General features: G+C 39.8%; 1 protein-coding gene across 1 annotated transcript in view; it reads right to left on the bottom strand.

Moving 5' to 3' along the window:
• reln (reelin) overlaps positions 1-19,495 on the bottom strand; it is a 1,039,407-nt gene extending 1,019,912 nt beyond the window's left edge. Inside the window, exon 1 of the mRNA XM_053500241.1 lies at positions 19,073-19,495. Coding sequence (XP_053356216.1) covers positions 19,073-19,310 — 238 coding nt within the window. The 5' untranslated portion in view covers positions 19,311-19,495. The remainder of the gene's footprint in view (positions 1-19,072) is intronic.
• Between the last annotated feature and the right edge of the window lie 3,464 nt (positions 19,496-22,959).

Genomic DNA, 22,959 nt, shown 5'->3' with positions numbered 1-22,959 from the left:
GTAAGGCTCTACTTTGGTGATAAAAGCCTATTGTCTCACACAAGTAGGATGGTGCCAGACCATTAATCGCATTAAAAACAAACATCAAAAGTTTAAACTGATTTCGGAACTGTACCGAAAGCCATTGAAGGGAATACAAGATTGGTGTAATGTGATAATTTTTACGATTATTGGTCAGCATACGAGCTGCAACATTCTGCACAAGTTGCAGATGATGTAGACGAGCTTGAGTGATTCCCACATAAAGTGTGTTGCAGTAGTCTAGCCGCGAACTAATAAAAGCATGAATGGCTTCCTCCAAGTTGTTTAGATTCAGAAAGGGTTTGACCTTTGCAAGGAGGCGAAGATAAAAAAATGTGAGTCTGAAAGTTTAAACTGCTGTCTAAAGTAACCCCCAAATTTTTTGACTGCATGGGTCAAATGAGGAACTAGAGAATCGAGACCAGCAGTGATAAAACTAGAAAAAATTGGGGTCCCAAACATACTACATTCTGTTTTACTCTCATTCACACAGAGACAATTTTGTGACAGCCAGAGTTTGATGTCATACAGACAACTGTGGATTGAATTAAGTGCTTCAGAAGAATTTGGGCAACTGGGTTAAATTTGTAAATCATCTGCATATAGATGAAAAGAAACATTAAACATTCACTGCACTTTGCTTAAATTGGATTATTGTGTGTTAAACCTAAATTTTCTCACATTTCCTTTTCATTTACATTTACATTTACATTTAGGCATTTGGCAGACGCTCTTATCCAGAGCGACTTACAAAAAAGTGCTTTAATGTTTACATACATCATTGGATACATACTAACACTGGGTTAACTAGGTTAATAACTAAGTGCCATTAGTCCAACACAACTGGGAAGAGGTTTTTTTTTTTCTCCAAGTCCAAGTACTGGAGAAACAGATGCGTCTTGAGTCGTCGTTTAAAAATAGTCAAAGTCTCTGATGTACGGACATCTAGAGGAAGTTCATTCCACCACCTAGGTGCCAGAACAGAAAAGAGCCTGGATGAATGCCGCCCTCGATCCCTGAGAGATGGTGAGATGAGGCGAGCAGTGCTGGAGGATCGGAGGGAACATGGTGCAGTGCGTGGTGTAATTAGCGCAGAGAGGTAAGTGGGTGCTGGGCCATTTTTAGCTTTGTAGGCAAGCATCAGTGTTTTGAATTTGATGCGGGGAGCTACAGGAAGCCAGTGCAGGGAGCGGAGGAGTGGGGTGGTGTGGGAGAACTTGGGGAGGTTAAAAACGAGACGTGCTGCTGCATTCTGGATCAGTTGCAGAGGACGAATCGTGGACAGAGGCAGGCCTGCCAGGAGTGAGTTGCAATAGTCCAGTCTTGAAATAACAAGGGACTGAACAAGCACCTGAGTAGCCTGTGAAGAAAGAAATGGGCGAATTCTTCTGATATTGTAAAGAAGAAATCGACAAGAGCGAGTAAGGTTAGCGATGTGTGGGGAAAATGACAAATGATTGTCCACGGTTACCCCAAGATTGCGGGCGGTGGCTGAAGGAGTGATTTGGTTGTTGTCCAGGGATATCACAAGGTCTTGACACAAGGTCTTTTCTTTATGCTCCCGTTGCCAAGTTGCTTTGTATTTCGCTTTCAGTATTACAATTTGGATTTGTGAATCACTCATTTGCTCTTCCGTTTGACCTTGCGCTTCCTCTTTTGATTTTCAGACATTTTTTTTGACATTTTTGGATCTGACACTTCACTCTTTGATCTCCCGGTTATTTAAATCACGCTCCCCCATTTGACTATGAATCTCGCTTTACGTTTTGGCTCTGATGCTTAGCTGATTGATTTTCTGGTTTCTGACCCTCGCTTCCGCCTCCCAACCATGCCACCGTCCAAGCCTGCTGTCATTTTTTTGCATTTGGATCCACCTTGTTCTGCTTTGCCCTGTGACACCCATCCTTTGGGCATTATGACCTTTTTTTGCCCACATTTCACAAACCTCTGGATCCTGATATTGAAAGTGTGCTATTTCCACCAATGAGTCCGGCATTTTTAATAATGCCTTTCAAAGTCAAATTATTGTAATCCTAAAGTCCATCTAATCAGTCGCAAACTTGTTTTCAGAAAAAATGCCCAGGTTAGAGCTTGGTCTGTATACATGTCAAACATGGTCGCCCTATTTTTATGCCCCATACCACTGCCAAACATTTCTTCACAGATGTAATGTAGTTGTGCGCCACACCACTAAGAGCATGGAAAGAATATGCAATCACTTTCCCTCTTTCTGTGGTCTGCTGGATAAGTACCACTTCCAAACCATCACTTGCATCAGTCTGTACCTAGAATGGCATAGCGTTATGTGATCACAACGGTTTTTCTCTCTCTTGCGCTCCGGAATTGGTAGGGAGGCTGTAAAGGCGAGTGTGTGTGAATATGATTCTTTAGGGTCCTAATGAAAAGAATGAAATATACTTTAATTAAAAATTCTCAATAGTTGTGTAAAAAAACCATTACTTTTACCTGGTAAAAACTAGCTCTGTTTTCAGCAACCTGTTTCAGTACATGCTCCTTTAAATGCTTATGATCTCTGCTGAGCCCGCCCCCCAGTTCTGTGGGGCGTGTCTTCACAACACACGTGGAGTTTAGCCACGGGAGTGTAGTCTAGTGCGGGCAATGCTTTGGACTGCATTACCCACAAAGTATTGCCCACAACGCAGTGCCTATTCTAATAGAATCACCGCTGTAACATAAAAATATAACGATCGAATATATCTTGCGGAACAGTCGCAAACTGCATTACTCGCAATCCAAGTTTCCACTGTATTCACAAAAAGTATAAATAAAGCAGTAGCAATTACAATTATATATAAATTATATATAAAAATAACAATTTAGCGCGGCGGCGTGCCGCAACTTGCCGCAAGCAACATTCAGAAAATTTAAATAAATGTGTTGTGCTTCACTAAATATCCACCAGATGGCGCATGGAAGGACTTTATCTAAAAGCCGGAACATGTACAACGATGAATTGTAATTGTAATTGAAAAGCCCAAGCCTCTGTCTGTCTAAGACACTGTCGAGAAAGTGAGGGAGAGCGACACACATCAGTTTAGAGCGCGCTCTTGGGTTAAAGTGCATAAAGCACAAACTCTACTCTCTCTCGTCTTATAAATCCTTGGTAAGGGCATAGGCCCCGAGAGCATCTTTAGTTTTTTGTTTTAGTTTCCAGAACCCTGTCTGTTCTTGCGTAGATGATGGAGCTCTTTTTATTTTGTGTTTACAGTTTTCTTTTGGTTTCCTTTTAAGTTTCTTAATTAATAATTCCACACTATCTCCAAACGGAAATGTCTGTCATAAGCTCTCACAACAACTCCTATCTCACTGACCCCCTCTAAAGGCGGGCGTCAGGGCTCTTATAATCAGTAAAACATCTTTTGGTGCGGATCTCCACACCGCACCCCCTAACAATATAACTAATAACAGTAACTCTTCATTCATTTAAACATGGTAAAGTTGTTAATGTTTTATATATTCCTTTATTCGTCCTTTCTGTTTGTGCTTAGGTTTCACTGTTTTCCATATACATACAACGTTTGGCCAACAATGTTCCGGAAGCGATATTAAATAAGGAAAATACACAATTTTGTTTCATTTCAGTTTTATTAAATATAGAATATTTTTATGTTTTGCTGGCGAAATACATTTTAGGCAGAGACATCTGCTCGATCTTGTTAAATTGTTTTAAAGCCCCTATTTCTGTGAATTCCCCCATCAGCGAAACCGGTTTGATAACTTTACACCTTTAATGAATGAAAGGTGAAAAAAGGGATTACAGTAACTGGGGGGTTCTGTGGGTGTCAACTCGGAGCGCGCTGTCGTGTTGTATTTAGCAAATAGACTAAGACAAAATCATGTTTGCTTCAGTATTGGAAACAATATTGCATTAGGCTAACTTTATTAAAGATTATACACTTTTGTATTCTTTTTATTTGTCTTTTTGCACACACGCGCAGGCATCTTTAAATTTAAACAAAAAATAATAGTGGGCTGGTAGGAACGTTATTTTTTATATAACTTAAACAGCTGGATGAAGTTAAATATACACAATAAATTAATAATTGCGTTTGCTTTACATTTGAGCACTCATTGAGCTTTTTTCATTTTATATACTACCATATCATATATTTGTGTCTAATACTGTTTTATTACATTTTACAACATTATATGCAGTTTGTAATTTACTTGCAATTGTACTTTTAAAATGTAACCTCCGTATCTACAGTATAAGCATATTTAACTACTTCAGTAGTGAATGAGAAATTTGGTCAGTCAGGCTTTTAGATAAATATCTTATTTGATATAATTGTATTATTTAATTAATTATCTTATTATAAATATGATTTTTATTCTATATATTCTATATAAGAATATATTCTATATTCTTGTCTAGTATAGTCCTTCAGAGTAAACATTGTGTCAGAAAGGTCTGCAAAATCTCTTCTCACCTTTCATTCACGATAGGTGTGAATTTATTAAACTGTGTGCACTGTTGGCAAATACTGGGGTTTTAGATGAATTAAGAAGACAGAGTGGACGTCTCTTCCTAAAATAAATAAATAAATAAATAAAAATGGGTAATGATAGCAATTGAGTCAGACTTAATAGTTGGATTTGATACTTTTCTTTTTATTTACTAATGGACAGTTATGCTTTCTCTTTGTTATTTATCATTCTATATATTCTTTAATTATGACCTGAATAAATCAGCTCACATCTGAGTGCACTGGCATGTTGGAAAAGTCAGCGTTTATTTATCGAGTAGCCTATATATGTGTGTTTGTTGTTTTTCTGGGGAGGGGGAGGGGTTTATGTCAGCATTTTTATCGATAAATCGCACGCGTTTATCATCCTTTTCATCAAAACGCTGCCTTTTGTTAAGTGAAAGTGCGAGCAGCGGGTTTATACACAACGATGAATGAATTTTAAATAGATTTTAAAGCATCTTTTTAGGCCTTAATATTCATTTTTATTAATGGCCAGGTGTATTACAAAGTGAAGACCTGTTGTTCAGTTGCTCTTTGCACAGTGTATCTGCACTGAGAGTTTGTGTGTGTGTGCACGGAGAGTTAGTGTGTGTGTGCACAGAGAGTTGCTGTGTGTGTTAACCTGTGTCTATTTTTAGGCATGCCAGCTGCCACTTTTTTAGTTAGAAGTTGTTAATACAAATCTTATTATGCCCACATAACATCAAACATTTTCCTTGTTAATATTTAAACTATTAATTTTTCTAGTTTAGCTATTACTATTTTGTTTACTTCCAAATAACACTAAAACAAGAATAAAACTTAAATATATATTTATATATATATATATATATATATATATATATATATATATATGTAGCCCTGTGCTATATGTGTATATATATATATATATATATATATATATATATATATATATATGTATGTTTTTTTCAGTTGAGAATGTTGAGAGATATAAGTTCTAAATGTACTATGCCGACATGTATTTGTTTTCTGAAGGCCTGTATTTTATTTTAATGTTTAAATGTTTCTTATTTTATTGGTTAAAAGTGTATGGTGACCAGTGTACCCTAATCGGTTAGGGGGAAGCGGGGAATTAGGGGAAGAAGAGAGGAACTAGTGGAGAGCAGACGGCTAATCTGAGCTCATTAACAAGAGAGTGAGAACTACACAGTTATTTCCCGCATCTAAGTTTAGAAGTGGACTGATGCTGATATAAGTTTACCGGACTGATAAACTGCATTATTAGCGACTGTGTGTGTGTGATATTTGCCGAGTTTAACCCGCCGAGAGAGCATGCCTCCGGGAGACACCCGGCCGCCATTTTGACTACGCGATTCCAACGCGGTTCTATCCTTGGTGCACAAGGACTGCCGACTGCATTGCTGAGACAGCGAACTTGAAGTTCATCTGGATTAGGTGGATTCGACAGGGGTTTGGTGTCGGCGCGAGTCCGCGTGAGAAACGGTTTTTTCCCCTCATCTGAAACTTCAGGTACCTGCTCCATTTTGTTTGCTCCTAGAGTGAAGTGACCGCTTATGTTTTAGGGTCTCACCGCTCCCAAGCATCGTAATCAGGCCTGCAACGAGGGTTTGAGATATTAATTTAATTACTGCCGGCACAAGGGGTTTATTGTAACTGATTCAAATAGATTGCAGACAATTGTGAATTTGACTGTTGTGATGTTCAGTGTTTAGTGTCTATAATTGTTGTGTGAAAGCGCGTGTATTTTATTTTTTATAGTTAATTTCTCCTATAAAAAGGGAAACTGTTTAAAACAAAGAGTTTTGAGGTTCAAGGAACCATATTTTCATTTATGAAGAAAAAGGGGTATAACCTTTGAGAGGAAGTATTATTTTATGTATTTTATTTTCGTGTAATTTTATTTTTTCCAAACGAAAGACATAAGAGCAAGTAAAGAAATTTATTTTGTATAAAACTCCTGGTTGTGGAAGTTATTCATTTTTGAGTGCTTACTCATACAAGAGCGCACAAACTCCTAGATATACGCATACATTGTGTTATCACTGTTAGTTATACGAATTCGGGGCGTCCCATAGGGGAGTTAAATCCACTACATGCTTGTTCTAGGGCCATGGGGGCGCTACACAAAATGGAGGCACCGTTGGGATGGAGTTTGAGTGCTTAGAAGTCTTTCTTTGCTCTTGTGTTTTTGAAGGATATTTTTGCCGTTTTGATAATGTGCAGTTTAGTGACATTGTTTTATTATTGAAATGGATTACCCTACCGAGCTAGTGCAGTGGTGCAGGGGAGAGAGTATCGATGTCAGCCATGCTATATTGGTGGTTGGTGTTAGTGAAGATCTAGCAGTAGGCCAGATTGAAGAAATTCTACATGCTGTACGGTGTTGGGGGCGTGTCAGAGTCCGGGGTAGGAGATTTAGCAGCGATGCTGATGGTCTTTTAGTTTTTTGCGAATGCAGGGAATTGATTAATCCTAACTCGTCCCTGAAGTTAGGCCTGCCGATAGTGATGCTGTGTGGAAGATTGTGACAGTTGGCCAAGCCCTAGCTGCCCCCGAAGACTTCTCAGTTAGGTTGAGGGACTTTCTAATGGCTGAGGGTAAGACCCTAGTTGACTTACAAGGTTTGTGCAGTCCCTCTGCTCCTCCACGAGGGCCTGATGAGTCGGTTTTGCGTGCTATGGTCGACGTTGTCAGCCAAACTAGCAAAAGGCAGACTGAGGGGTATGGTTATCGCCGTCTCCGAATTTTTTCAGGCATCACTCCAACTCCCGTTGGGGAGGATTCTGTGGAGTACTGGCTTGAACAGGCCACTTTAATGGTTCAGGAGAGTGAATTGGCTGAGCAAGAAAAGAGATGTCGAATCCTAGAGTGTTTGAGAGGGCCTGCTTTGGAGGTTGTAAAATCACTGCGACTCGGTGAGCAAGGTGCCACTGCCAAAGAATTCCTTGACGCACTGGATAGTGCATTTGGTTCCGCAGAGTCTGCTGAAGACCTTTACTTCTCTTTCCGTCTTATTCAACAGAAGGCTGGTGAGAAATTGTCGGACTATGTTCGGAGGATTGAACCCTTTCTGGCCAAAGTAGTGAAGAGAGGTGGTATTTTAGCACAAGATAAAGATAGGGTGAGAGTTGAGCAATTGATTCAGATTTAATGTTATTGCAGCTACGGCTGAAGGAGAGACGAAGTGATCCTCCCAATTTTCTTGATTTGCTTTCTGAGATTAGAACGGAAGAAGAGCACTAGCGAACACGACAAAGAGTGAATGCTCGTGTTCGGAATGTTGCTACTCTAGATGAATTCGCAGAGATGAGCGTAGACATTAAAGGGCTGAAGGCTGATTTTAAAGCTTTAAGGACTCAAGTGGTTGAGATGAGTAAGAGACAGTCCTCTGCTGAGAGAGCTGTTGCTCCCCTATCAGCGGTCCAGATGCCTCAATCTGGCCCCAGCAGATCTGAAGCTGTTGCTTTAAGTAAGAATGTTAGAAGATTAAGCTACAAATTAAAGTCTAAGGGAGTTGATGCAGCTGAGCCAGTAGCCACAGTTGCTGCTGTTGGAACTAAGCCTGCTGATTGTGGCTCTCTTAGAAAAGTGCAAAGCCATCGAGATGATGTCCGCTTCTGTTACAGGTGTGGGGAAGATGGCCATATCGCCACTAGGTGCTCCTCTGAGGAGAATGAAAAAAAAGTGATTAGGAGACTTATAGCTTCCCTTAAAAAAGCCAAGGATGTGTGTGCCCCTGACAATAGATCTATTAGTGAAACCGCTCACTGTTTTTCCAAGAAACAGGCAGTGCACGCTAAGACTTCAAATCCATTTCGGAGGGTCTTATTGGTCCTCCATCCACTGTGCGGGTTAAGGTGAATGGTCACCCCTGTACTGCAATTTTGGATAGTGGGTCACAGGTAACCATTATTTTTGAGAAATGGTATGAGAATTACTTATCAGGTATACCCATACAACCAGTGTCTGACTTAGCTATCTGGGGACTCAGTGATACAAGTTACCCATATTTAGGATATGTGGTGGTTGACATGCAGTTCCCAAAAGAGCTTGTTGGTAAACCAGAGACACTAGCTGTGTTAGCATTGATTTGCCCTGGGCCTAACACACCTGACCAGGTCCCCGTTATTCTGGGCACCAATGCTAGTTTGTTCCATAGACTTGCTGCGTTATGTGGTCGTTCAAAGAGTGATGCTCTGGCTCGTGCATTGAATGTCAGCAGTGTAGGGACCAAGAGGGACCTTGCTTCGCACAGCCTTAGTGATAGGGACACAGATGACACAGTGGGCTTGGTGAGGTGGATGGGCCCTGATCAGCTGTCCCTCCCGCCACAAGCGTCTTGTTGTGTGCCGTGCCAAGTGGACTTTTGCAAGCCAGCACCTAAGGGTATTGTTGTGGTGGAGGCAAGTGATGCCACACCATTGCCGCAAGGTGTAATGGTTCAGCCTATGGTAGCTCCAGTTAGTGCCATTGACCCTAGTTGTTTCTCCTTGTTAGTACAGAATGAGACGAAGAAAGAGGTTGGCATACCCCCAGGTACGCCTCTGGGTAAAGTCCAGTCTGCTGAATTGACAAGTCCGCGGGTGAAAAGTCAAGCATCTGGAGAGGTAGATCCCTCTGCCTTCGATTTTGGTGATTCACCTATTCCTGTAGAATGGAGAGACAGACTTAGGAGAAAGCTGTGTTGCCGACGTAATGTGTTTTCACTCCATGAATGGGAGGTTGGTTTAGCCAAGGAGGTAGAGCATCATCTTCGTCTGTCTGACCCCCGGCCGTTTCGGGAGAGGTCCAGACGTCTTGCGCCTGCTGATATAGAGGATGTGAGAAAACATCTGCAAGACCTGCTAGCTGCAGGAGTGATAAAAGAGTCTCGGAGTCCGTATGCATCTCCTATAGTGATTGCAAGGAAAAGGAATGGTAGTGTGCGTATGTGTATTGACTATCGGACTCTGAATAGTAAGACAATACCTGATCAATACTTGACTCCGCGCATTGATGACGCCTTGGATTGTTTAGCTGGAAGTTGCTGGTTCTCTGTGTTAGACCTCCGTAGTGGTTACTACCAAATAGCCATGGCGGAGGAAGACAAGGAGAAGACTGCGTTTACTTGTCCGCTCGGTTTCTATCAGTTCGAGCGCATGCCACAAGGAGTTATGGGGGCCCCTGCGACGTTCCAGCGCTTAATGGAGAAGGCTGTAGGGGACATGAACTTGCTACAAGTTCTTGTTTATTTGGACAATTTGATTGTGTTTGGTGCGACGTTGGAGGAGCATGAGGAGAGGCTCATGAAGGTTTTAGACCGCCTTGAGGAGGTGGGTCTTAAAGTGTCATTGAACAAATGCCAGTTCTGTCAGCCCAAAGTAAAATATGTGGGTCATATAGTGTCGGCTGATGGGATTGCCACAGACCCATCTAAGGTGGAAGCTGTAACCCGGTGGCCACTGCCCACTGAGTTGAAGTCGTTGAGATCATTCCTTGGGTTCTGTGGTTATTATTGCAGATTTGTTGCCAGCTATTCCTCCATTGTGAAGCCACTGACTGACCTCACTAAAGGTTATCCTCCTGTAAGGAAGGGCAAGAAACTGAATATTATGGGAGAAAAGCATTACTACAAGGAATCTGAACCATTTGGTCCACGATGGACAGATGAATGTACAAAAGCTTTCTATGACATCATCCGTCGCCTTACTAACGCGCCGGTGTTAGCTTTTGCTGACCCGAACAAGCCCTATGTCTTGCACATTGACGCAAGCCTTAAAGGGCTGGGTGCTGTGTTGAATCAGGTGCATCCTGAAGGCCTTAGGCCTGTTGCATTTGCTAGCAGGGGCTTAAACGCTGCTGAGCAGAAGTATCACATACACCAGCTTGAGTTTCTAGCTCTTAAGTGGGCTGTGGTAGATAAATTCCACGATTATCTATATGGGGTAAGATTTACTGTGATGACGGACAATAATCCGCTCACCTACGTGTTGACAACGGGGAAACTTAATGCTACTGGGCACAGGTGGTTGGCTGCTCTGGCCACATATGATTTTGAGGTCAAATACCGCCCGGGAAAAGTCCAGTTAAAGAAGCCTTGAACACTGGCCGGTGGCCGTCAAATTCAAGCCAGTGCGATCCTGATGTGGCTTTGTTAAAACGTGAGTGTCAGAAATTGAGAGTTGAGGACGAGTTGTTGTACAGGGTGACATGTAAAACTCCGGGGAAAGTGAAACGCCAGTACTACCTGAGAAGTTTAGAGTGCGAGTGTGTGGTGCTTTGCATGATGATATGGGACATTTGGGGGTAGAGAGGACGGTAGACCTGATAAGGGACAGGTTTTATTGGCCGAAAATGGCCCAGACTGTGGAGAGGTACATAAGAAACTGTGGGAGATGTGTGACATGGAAGAGTCCCTGTCCACGCGCCGCTCCATTACACCAGATAACCTCAAAGGGACCCCTGGAGTTGGTCTGTATCGACTTCTTGTCTTTAGAGCCTGACTCCAGTGGGTTTGCCAGCATTCTAGTTGTCACGGATCATTTCAGTCGCTATGCGCAAGCATATCCTACTAAAGACCAAAGAGTAGTGACAGTCGCTAAGGTTTTGGTTGAAAGGTTTTTCGTTCACTATGGCCTCCCAGCCCGCATTCATTCGGATCAGGGCCGTGATTTTGAAAGCCGCTTGATAAAGGAGCTTCTGAGGGTTTTAGGTATCCGTAAGTCACGGACGACTCCTTACCACCCCCAGGGAGACCCGTAACCAGAGCGTTTTAATAGAACTCTGCTTTCTATGCTGGGCACCCTGGGAGACACTCATAAGCGTCAGTGGAGTCGCCACGTGAGCCAGCTTGTACATGCGTACAATAGCACCAAGAATGATGCCACGGGGTTTTCGCCCTATTACATCATGTTTGGGAGAGAGGCTAGATTGCCTATTGATGTATGTTTTGGAACTGGGGAACGAGAAGCAATCAGTCATTCACGTTATGTGGAGGAACTAAAAAAGGATTTACAGAGTGCATATGAACTTGCGGAAAAGTCTGCAACACAGGTTCATTTGAGAAACAAAAGGAACTACGAAAGAGTCTTGCGCAACCAAGTATTAGCCAATGGTGATCGAGTGCTTTTGAAGAACTTGGGGCTTAAAGGGAAACATAAGTTGCAGAGCAGGTGGAACTCTTCACCTTATGTGGTAATGGAGAAGCTTCCCGATTTGCCTGTCTATAGGGTGGAGCCGGAGAGTGGTATGGGAAAGCTGAGAACCATTCACAGGGACAACATTTTGCCAATTGGTAGTTTAGTTGAGGAGTCAGATGTTCGACAGCTTACCAGGAGACTGGTAACTAGGACTCAGAAAAAGTCTGTGCCAAAGGAGCCATGTAGAGAAAACACTAGTCATCGAGTGGATGATGAGGCTAGTGAATCTGAGTCTGAAGCACGACCCATGTTCAGATGGAGGTCGGACCCTGCTAATCTTAGAGATCCTATCACTGAAGGGATCCAGAATGATGTGTTGCCAGCAGTGGATACTGCTGATGAGAGTGAGAGTGTGTCTGAACATATGGAAAGTGATGATGGGTCTGATGTGATTTCAGATGCCGAAAATGTTCTTGCCAACATGAGCGGTGATGAAGTGAGAACTGCTAATGAGGCAGAGGCACCAGTTGGGCGAATAAATGAAACTGCATCTGAGAGGAATTCTCCAGTATTAACTGTTGAGGATGTTCAGCCTCAAAGAAGTTCTTTTAGACGAGAGAAGAGGCCTGTAAAACCTGTTATACGACTGACTTATGATGAGGTCGGAAAATCTAAAGACCAGCCGTTGACTATAGTTCATAGGGGTGTAGTCATCAGGATTGGTTAGATGCTCATTGTTCATGTCGTATGTTCATGAGCTTGGTTTCATGGGGACATGGAAACCCGTTAAGAGGGGGAGAGTGTAGCCCTGTGCTATATGTGTGATATATATATATATATATATATATATATATATATATATATGTATGTTTTATTTTCAGTTGAGAATGTTGAGAGATATAAGTTCTAAATGTACTATGCCGACATGTTTTTGTTTTCTGAAGGCCTGTATTTTATTTGAATGTTTAAATGTTTCTTATTTTATTGGTTAAAAGTGTATGGTGACCAGGGTACCCTAATCGGTTAGAGGGGAAGCGGGGAATTAGGGGAAGAAGAGAGGAACTAGTGGAGAGCAGACGGCTAATCTGAGCTCATTAACAAGAGAGTGAGAACTACACAGTTATTTCCCGCATCTAAGTTTAGAAGTGGACTGATGCTGATATAAGTTTACCGGACTGATAAACTGCATTATTAGCGACTGTGTGTGTGTGATATTTGCCGAGTTTAACCCACCGAGAGAGCATGCCTCCGGGAGACACCCGGCCGCCATTTTGACTATGCGATTCCAACGCGGTTTTATCCTCGGTGCACAAGGACTGCCGACTGCATTGCTGAGACAGCGAACTCGAAGTTCATCTGGATTAGGTGGATTCGACAGGGGTTTGGTGTCGGCGCGAGTCCGCGTGAGAAACGGTTTTTTCCTCTCATCTGAAACTTCAGGTACCTGCTCCATTTTGTTTGCTCCTAGAGTGAAGTGACCGCTTATGTTTTAGGGTCTCACCGCTCCTAAGCATCGTAATCAGGCCTGCAACGAGGGTTTGAGATATTAATTTAATTACTGCCGGCACAAGGGGTTTATTGTAACTGATTTAAATCGAGTGCAGACAATTGTGAATTTGACTGTTGTGATGTTCAGTGTCTAGTGTCTATAATTGTTGTGTGAAAGCGCGTGTATTTTATTTTTTATAGTTAATTTCTCCTATAAAAAGGGAAACTGTTTAAAACAAAGAGTTTTGAGGTTCAAGGAACCATATTTTCATTTATGAAGAAAAAGGGGTATAACCTTTGAGAGGAAGTATTATTTTATGTATTTTATTTTCGTGTAATTTTATTTTTTCCAAACGAAAGACATAAGAGCAAGTAAAGAAATTTATTTTGTATAAAACTCCTGGTTGTGGAAGTTATTCATTTTTAAGTGCTTACTCATACAAGAGCGCACAGACTCCTAGATATACGCATACATTATGTTATCACTGTTAGTTATACGAATTCGGGGCGTCCCATAGGGGAGTTAAATCCACTACATGCTTGTTCTAGGGCCATGGGGGCGCTACATATATATATATTGTTGACTACATTTGGGCCGTGCAACGGGTTTGACCCAAGTGCACGGGCGGCACCATGAAGCACGGACTCGAGGCGAGGTCTTACGGAAAAAAATGAGAAGGAAAGTGTTAAAGAAGTGAGGATGGAATGTGCATGTGCAGGTTTGGTTGTCTTGCGGGCACGACCTGGTAAGCGGTGAGCAGCGGACAGAGTGGCAGTGTGGGCCCGCGAGGACAGCAGCTTCAGCAGCTCCTGCCTTCGTCCGCTTGCGCTGACTCTGCTCTCAGCGGATGACCGGATCGGCCCCACCCATCTCTCACTTCTTTGAAGTCGCCTGGGGCGCATTCCATTTGACCCGCTTGCATGCCGCACTTCCGCGGTGTTGCGCGCGCCTCGCACTCGCACCGTGTAGTAAAATCCACTGTAACCCAACAAACCCTGAGTATTTTATACCGCGGGGTGCAAGCCCGGGATCATTAGCAAAGATAGCTCACCAGCCGGCCCCGCTCCTTCGTATATCTGAAGGGGAGGCCGCCTAACTAGTGAGCGAGGAGTGATATTGATTTGGGCGCACGCCGTGACAGGCTGACAGGACAGATTGTCCTAAAAAATTTAACAGATGAGGACTCTGATTAATGTGCAAAAACTATATAATAAAACTATATAAGACTACATAGCCTTTATAAGACTCAACTTTTATTTAGGCGCACTCACAATAACGAAAAAACTTTATGATTTTGTAAATATTTGAAAGCAAATAAGCTGCGTTGTTCTGTATTGTTTTTGGTGAACTTGAGCGCGTCAGAAAATTAACGCAAACGTTTTTTAAAATGATTAGAGTCAGTCTGCTTGCTGTTTTTCCTGGCGTATTCATAATCATTAGTCTACTTCTGAAGGTGCGCTCTGGAAAACTTTTTGCGAGTGGATGAGCGCTGATCTACACTACGAAGTAAATTAAAGAGGACACATGACATGACGGAATTAGGCGTGGCCGATAAGCCGTTTTTTAATCACTGGAATGGAAGAGATAGAAAGTTTTCTTATGTGTACATGTATACATGTCTTGTATTGTTTTTAATCGCTCGATACACAACCAATAATTTTTTAATGCTATTTTTCAAGTTTAAATACAAATGGAATTAATTAATTTGGTTTATTTATTTATTTTAAATAAAATCTAAAACTAAAACATTGTGGAGTAATTAAAAGCATGCATGATAAGAAAAATCGCATTCCAGGGATTAAAAACGGTAACAATGTCAATTTTAGAATGTAGAATCCAGAAGATTTTAAATTTACACAAATTTAAGAAGAGGCCTGAAGCAAGATTTAAAATCCTCCTCAGAAACCATGCACAGTGGAAAGAGGTGAATTTTAGTTTCTCCGAGTTTAAAGGTGAGAAAAGCTGATTCACACCTGGGGAGGGTGTATTATTTGCATTTGAATGTGTCTGACATTGCAAAGCACACAAAGCACAGTAACACTGCAAGAACAACAACCTAAAGTAAATAGAAATAAGAGATATATTATACTTTAACCATATTATACAAAAATAAAATTTTATTATTTTTTTTTATTCCAATGTTCTATTCTAAAGGTCTATTGTTCCAGTTATTTCTATATTTAAATTTTGATGTCTTTAAATGCAATTTCTTTTATAATAACAATAAACCGATACAAACAGAAGCTATATAACTGTTCATTCTTTGTACAAATAAAATTGTTAGCTAGTGAACTTAATTATCTAGTTAAAAAAATAATAATTTACAAGCCCTTGAGCTGTTGTTAGTGCTTGTTTGGCCAGTCAGTTTCCTTGCTGTTTTTACCAACGCATTCATAATTATTATTCTGCTTCTGCCGGTGTCGTCTTTCTTAACCCCACCCCCGTTAAAACAGTGTATTCAGAGGCTCGCCTGCAAGAGGTTGTGCGCGCGCGGTCCACTACACAGCAAAAACATGTTAGTATATTACAGGTATGACTGAAATAAAGCGGCTCACATCGGCGTGCGTTTCGCACAGCGCCGCATAGACAGTGCTTATTTAACATGTATAAAATTGTGCTTGTTGTATTTCTGGGAAGAGAAATCTCTTATAAATCTCTCATATCAGTGTTCATCTGACATTAGATCAAAACTCGGCAAAGTGAAAGAGCCCCACACGCGCCGTGGGTTCACGCAAATTTTTACATTCACTAAATTTATTCATAACCACATTTCAGCCATTCATTTACATGCATTGTGCTATGTTGTTAATACATACTTTCACTTTTCATCTCCCCTTTGATAAAAATGCTCCTGATATGAGCCAATCATATCAATCATAAAGAGAAGCGACATATACTTGCTGATTAAACACTGAATTTTTTAAGTTAAATGTGAGCAGCTTTAATTATGAATAAATAAATAATAATTCAATGCTGGAAATGCAGGATGATGATGATGATGATGATTATTATTATTATTATTATTATTATGTTCGTTTGCTGTTTGGGTTCAGCGTTGATCAAAAAGCCGCACGCGCAACTCACTTTCACTTTCCACAAGGCAGTGTTTATTGTTTAGTGTATATTTAAAGCGCATTAAAACAATAAACCAATATTATTTTAGGCTAACATATCATACATCTTTGTATTCTTTTTGCACACACAAGAAGATTTTCTTTTCTCCTTCAATGATGATATTTATAACACTGAATAGAGAAGAGAAGAAAATGAAAAACAAATACATATCAGTATTTACAGTTTGAGCTCAACACGTTTATGAGCTCTGTCGCTTGCTGTCAATGGCCGCCTAAGAGAGATATCACATTTTTGGCTTCAGTAGACACACAATACTTCAGACTGAAACACGACTGCCCCCTACAGATAATGAAGGGCATTTTCACTGGCTTGCCGCACGCAGCCACGCAAAGTCGCGGGAAGCCGCGGGATCCCTTTTCTCGAAACGTGCGTTTTTAATGCCGACATCTGTATATAGACTTGCACGGTTATGTTTTAATTAGAAACCATTTTATATTTAATGCTTTTTTAAAAGTAATTTAAATTTGTATTTAATAAAATTCACTGGTTATAGTGAAAGACCATTAGTTGTATAGAATAAAAATAAAACTATGATGTTGTATTTGTATGTCATTCCATTTTTGTTTCATGTGTAATTAGCCCTCAGTTTTTTACTTTTATGTTTCAAAATGGTAATTCATTTGTGGATTTAGAAATTGGCATACATTTGCATGTCTGATTTCTCAGGTTGATTTCTTTTTGCCTTGGTCCAAAGTTATTTCATTTTCATTTACATGCTTATCCTTTTAAATCTTTCTTCTAAATACATAAAACTTAGCTTCAAGCTTACCTACATTATTTTATTTAAAATAGCATGGTGATCCCTGAAAATTGTAACATTTCAGATCAGACTGATTACGTGCAAATCAAATTATACTTGGCTTCCGATTTCACATTTAATGCCTCTGAGTTGCTCTATAGCCATAAATATCAGGCACTCAAAAATTATAAATCGCATGTGGTTGTGTGTGTGTGTGTGTGTGTGTGTGTGTGTGTGTGTGTGTGGCTAAAAGTATAAAATGTACTTGGGCTGTGCTGAGTGCTTTTTTTCATTACAGAGAGTTTGTCTATTTCATCAAAATACAAATCTGCATGGTCAGAAAAAAACATGGTTTAGAATGTCTACTTTTAGAATTATTAGAAAAATGTATGCATATTAGATTACATAATACTATCTCTACCTTCTTTAACAGAAGGTTAACACCCCTCCCCCTTTGCGATGCTTGTGGGGAAGGTCACTGGTATTCAAGTAAATCACATTCATGCCTACAACTACACGTTTGTAATACAATTTGCCATTCACTGCTCTCTCACATTTGCTTTGTTATAAATGGGAGCAGATGGTGCAAGCCAAATAAAACGAATGATGCCATTCGTAGGCAAAAAGAATAGCAAGTTATATTTATAAAATGGTGATAAATAGACTTTAATGTTTAATGTGTCTAAAAAAACAAACAGCAATTGGCCGAAAATCAAACAGACGGTTGGAGGGATGAAGAGGCTTAGCACAGCACAGAGTGGGATTACAGCAGGAGAGTATAGACCACCTCCTCTAGGCTATGACTACTCATGCAGGGCCAGCTGGCCCTCTGTTCCCATGAAGCTCAATGAATACTAGTACCACACAGGCCTTTTAATGCCAATGGTCTAAACCTATTGAGACCATGTGGCCTTATATTCCTAATAGCCTAAAAAGACAGATATTCTCAGAACCAATACCGTTTTAAAGAGAATAGACTGTAAAAAGATGGAAAAGGCAAGAATGCAAGTCATGCAGTGCCCATTACTTACAGTGTCCTGATTGCAAAATGAAAAACCCTTTTTATGGTAAATTCAGTAATACAAATAGGTTAAAATATATTTTTTACCTATTTGTATGGTTATATTGAAAATATAATTATTCTGAAAACCATCTCTTTTAAATCCCTATCCTGCTTTTGTCTGTCCATCGTGCTCCCTCTTACTCTCTTGCCCTTCCTCCCACTGCCTCACTCTTTTACTCCTTTACTGAAACAAGTCGGTGATTCTAATTTGTTTTCAAAATGGTTCTTCAGAGCTTTTGAGGTTATTAAACATACCTCCATCTTTACACCATATCCCACTGGTTTCTTTCTTTCTTTCTTTCTTTCTTTCTTTCTTTCTTTCTTTTAGCTATTGTCAGTTCAGACAGTTTTGCAATGAGTGCTGTGTGTGTGTGTGTGTGTGTGTGTGTGTTAGCGAGAGAAAATAAGGGAGTAAGAGACATCTGTCGGTTTTTGTCCTCAGGATAAACCACCTACACACAGAACAGCAGGATCACACAGTAAAGAAATAAAAGCTAAAGGCAGCTAGTCTGACTTTGCACCAATGCTTATACAGTTACATAAATGCATACTTATGAATTACAGCATACTTTGTAAATATCATGTATATGTATGTATTTCAGCATGGTGGTGCATCAGTAGTTTTTATACTCTTAAGCATCCTGAACCCTGTCATATTGTTCAACAATAAGAAACTGAGTATTAATGTATTAATAAACTAATAAAATAATTCAACCATTATTATTGTTGAAAACAAACAGTCACATACAAAGACAGGCTGCATCCTCTATCAAAGGTTTTTGTTGTTGTTGTTTTGTTTTTAGTAAATAAATTGTACTCTTAAATACGTCATTCTTACCCCAATGTTTTACCTTGGTAAAAACCTTTACCATGTACACATCAAAATTGATTTTAGTTTAAAAATATTTGATCATATATACTGATATCTAAATATCTTAAAACTTCTTCGTAAAAAGTCTTTGTACCAACATTAACATTACCACACACACACAAACACACACACACACACACACACACCACAGGGTGTACACTCACCCTGATACTCTTGTCCTGGGATATAGCCTGTTGGGTTGTCAGAAATCTGAAATGTTAGCAGCATCTCTCCCCCACCTACACCAGGCTGCTCCACTTGTCCTCGATAGGTGCACAGAAAGAAAAAGGGAGTAAATTGGGGATAAAATCCGACTGGCAAAGCCCCCAAGTCTATGCTTGCCCCCAACACCAGGGCTAGCAGAATACAACTGAAGGCGCCCATGAATGAAGCCTGCCCCATACCCACTTTGTTTAGGAGAAGTTAGAGAGAGAACAATTGCATGTGAGAAAGGGAGGGAGAGAAATGCAATAAAGGGATGCTGGATCCTACAAGAAGGGTACAGTCTAGAGGTCAAGCATTTTGGCAGTGCCAACTATATGTGCTCTTGTGTGCTGGCGAGTATTTGTTGAGCTGGTTAAAGTGTCCTGTTCCTTGTGTAATTCTTCTTCTTTTGCATCTCTTCACACTCAGAGAGTTCAGAGCATGCCTGTGTTGTCCTGCTCTAGCATTAAATACCACCCCTCCCTCACTTTCTCTTTACTCCCACCCATTCTCCCTCCCTTGCTTTCTAGCCCTCCCTCCTTTTTCAGCAACAGCCATGCACGTGCTGCACACTTAGAGGCTCTCATTTTACAGTTTTTCCCCCCATCTGTTATCTCTGTCCTGCTTAAAAAAAATTTACCCCCCGCACCCAGATAAATAATTTTATGTATTTTTTTTGTTGTTTTATCTTTACTTTTGTATCCTCCAACTGGCTTTCTCCATGTTCCTACCCAGAATCGCACCTCCCTCCATTCTTCCATTTTGTCTTCCCCTCCTCCCAACAGTCTGATATGACTCTTTTTTTCCTTCTATCTGTGGTCCTCACATTTTACATCCGTCCTTCACATTTTAGTCACATTTATCATGCATCTGTATGCCCCGTTGCATGATTTTCACTTCCTCCTTACCTATCCTCTTTGTTTCCGTTAACTGTTTTTTATTTAACCTTTTCAAATCTTTTCATCATACTGATGTTGACAGTATGTTGTCCTGATCAACTTTAAATTGAGGGCTTCTTTCATTTTAGTGCTTTATTATTGGCATACAAATATTTGCAAAATTGGTATGTATATAGCAGTATTAAGAATATTAAAATATGTAGGGATAAAGAGCACATGCAAAGAACAATTTTACAAGCCCTCCCCTATAGTCTGACCGGGAATATACTGCATAGTACATAATCAATCTATCCTCTAAATATTCAAAATCCAGATCAAACTGCGCAGACATATTAGTCTGTGAACATTTAATCCTTGTATGGTGTTCATGTTTTGTTACTCAGCCAATGTTTGTAGGTTTGGTGGACCCAACACATTATTTGGTTTTAAAATCAATACAACCATAAAGATTTTAAAATAATCTTTATGACTGTGGTTTGATCAGATTTAACAATAAAATGCAAATTGCAGATTTAACAATAAAATGCATTTTTGTGATAAAAGTACAGTACAGAAGAAAAGATCTATTACAATAAATAAATTATAATAAAATTTTATTTATGAAAATATAATAAATCAATTATAATAAAAACTAGTATTATTACTAATAGTGTTTGTTTATTTTAACAATTTGAATTTGAACACGTTCATTTCAATCAAAGTCAAACTAGCCCACCAGATACACTATCCATGCCAGTCTACACAGCACATTAATCCCACGTCACAAACACACAGCATCTTCCTGCCATCCTATATAGCACATGAGGAGCAGAGTTTTACTGTGTGTGTTGCATACATATTTCTTGAACATGATGCATGTATATAGTGTCTTTCTGGTTAATAACAGGCTTAATGTAAAGCTGGCTGATGGTCAATGTCATTCTCTGCAACAGCAAGTGCAGAAAAGACAAAACGCACAAACACACACCTACAATTTTAACACTCCCCCAAAGTTTAAATAAATAAATATATTTATTTATATGCTCTTTACAGAAAATGAGCCAAGGCCAATGAGTCTGAAGTTGGTAAAACAATTAATTTGCATCTTAAAAAAAAAACACATAAAAAATGGGTACCACAGACCTGAACACCACACAAGGTTTAATTTTCAACCTTTAATAAGTGCATACAATCATGATTTGGATGACTGTGGGAATTAAAAGTCACAGTCACAGTCTCTTTAGCTTTAAACACATTAGGACTAACTTATTATTAACTTTTAATTGTAAAGTATCTTGTGACTATTTTTCACCCATAAATAATGCATTATTTCTATGTTTATTTGTTTAGAACCAGGACGAAACATGTCCAGTCCATAATAATGTGTTTTTCCTGTAAAATTTAGAAATAATTCTTATGTTAATTATGATCAGCTTTATTAAATGAATTAACTCAGCCTAACAAAAATGTTTTTTAAATCCTACATAAAATTATGAAAAATCACTTATTGTGTGATCAGAAAAATAAGTGCATAATAATTAATTAATGCCCGTTAAAATGTAAGTCTCTGTCAATACCATCAGACATTTCTAAAAATTAATCAGACAATCTTGTGGTCGACCGATACTCCAAGGACCTCTTCATGACTCTGCGTTTGTTCTATAACCTGTTCAACTGCTTGGATTTTGGTACATTTCATTATTTTTTACATTGTAAAAGTTTGCCATAGATTCTGCTGTGGTCACAAGCATAACATGTTAGCATTTTCATTTTTAGTGTTAAGCGTTTAATGTTTATAACAAAAATGTATAGTTTTGTATCTGTAAAATCTTTAATAGGCTTATCTTTCAAAGACCCTTTTCTTATAACTTACATAATGCATTTCATGGAATAGCATGTGATTTTTTCATGATCACCTCTTAAATATTTACTGAGTGGTATTAGGATTGTAGCCTACAGCATACTGTGCATCAATAAGGACCATATTAGATTGAAAGCAAATATCAGAGTATGTATATTTTTACATTTTTCACTGGTATTAGTTGTAGGACCATTATTAATGGATATTCATTTGAAAAGGGTCATGAACAAAAACACATACAGCCTGTAATAACTATAAATATAAATTTGAAAATAAATGTTGAAAAAATGTTTTTTTTTTTTTTTTTACTTAATTTTCCTCCAGCTCCCTCTCCCTTTAATTTATGCAACACAACCACTACCCATCTTCTTTGTAAGGCTGCTTGCCAAAGCACACACAAAAGGGTTAGAAATTCCAGGACTGAGAAGACAGGGATGGGGAGAAGGGGCTGTTCATGTCATGTCACTTGGTTCTAATTTGTACATGGGGGTTATATAGTTGACTGCACAAATCAAAGTAAAACGTGGGATATGGGGGGCTAACAAGAAAAGAGGGCAAGTGCCTAAGGCTGTTGTTTAATTGTGATGGCTTGCACATGCCAATTAATAGCATCAAAATGGCTAACTCTCATTACGTTTATGGCTAACGGGGTAAGAGCATGGGGTCTTTAAGCTAATTTACAATTAGTTTTCTTTCATTTCATTCTATTATCCAAATGGCTTATCCTGTGCAGGGTCACAGGAGATATAAAGCATATCCCAGAGTGCTCGGGTCATGTGGTAGGCTACACCGTGGACAATCCATTGCAGGGTATTCTTGGGGAATTCCAAGATGGCGCTGGTGAGGTCGGCTGCCGCCACGACTGCTCTGACCACCTTTTGATTTGTTTTTGTTTTTTAACGGCAAAATTACCACCATGGAGTACATTAGTTACGATAGAGACACCCTTGTTTCTATTGGTGTACAATGTACTCACAATTCGACGTTTTTAACTCCGAATCCGAGCTGGCTGAGTAAGATCCTGAGGGACAACAAAGGACGCGACGCGAAGCGGCGGCCCCGAGGGAAACGAGCCGGCGTCAGGAACAGGCTGAGAGCCCATGCTCAC

The sequence above is a fragment of the Clarias gariepinus genome, chromosome 7, assembly GCF_024256425.1.
Source record: "Clarias gariepinus isolate MV-2021 ecotype Netherlands chromosome 7, CGAR_prim_01v2, whole genome shotgun sequence".
NCBI classification, from domain to species: domain Eukaryota; kingdom Metazoa; phylum Chordata; class Actinopteri; order Siluriformes; family Clariidae; genus Clarias; species Clarias gariepinus.
This window is presented reverse-complemented; position numbering and strand designations above follow the sequence as displayed.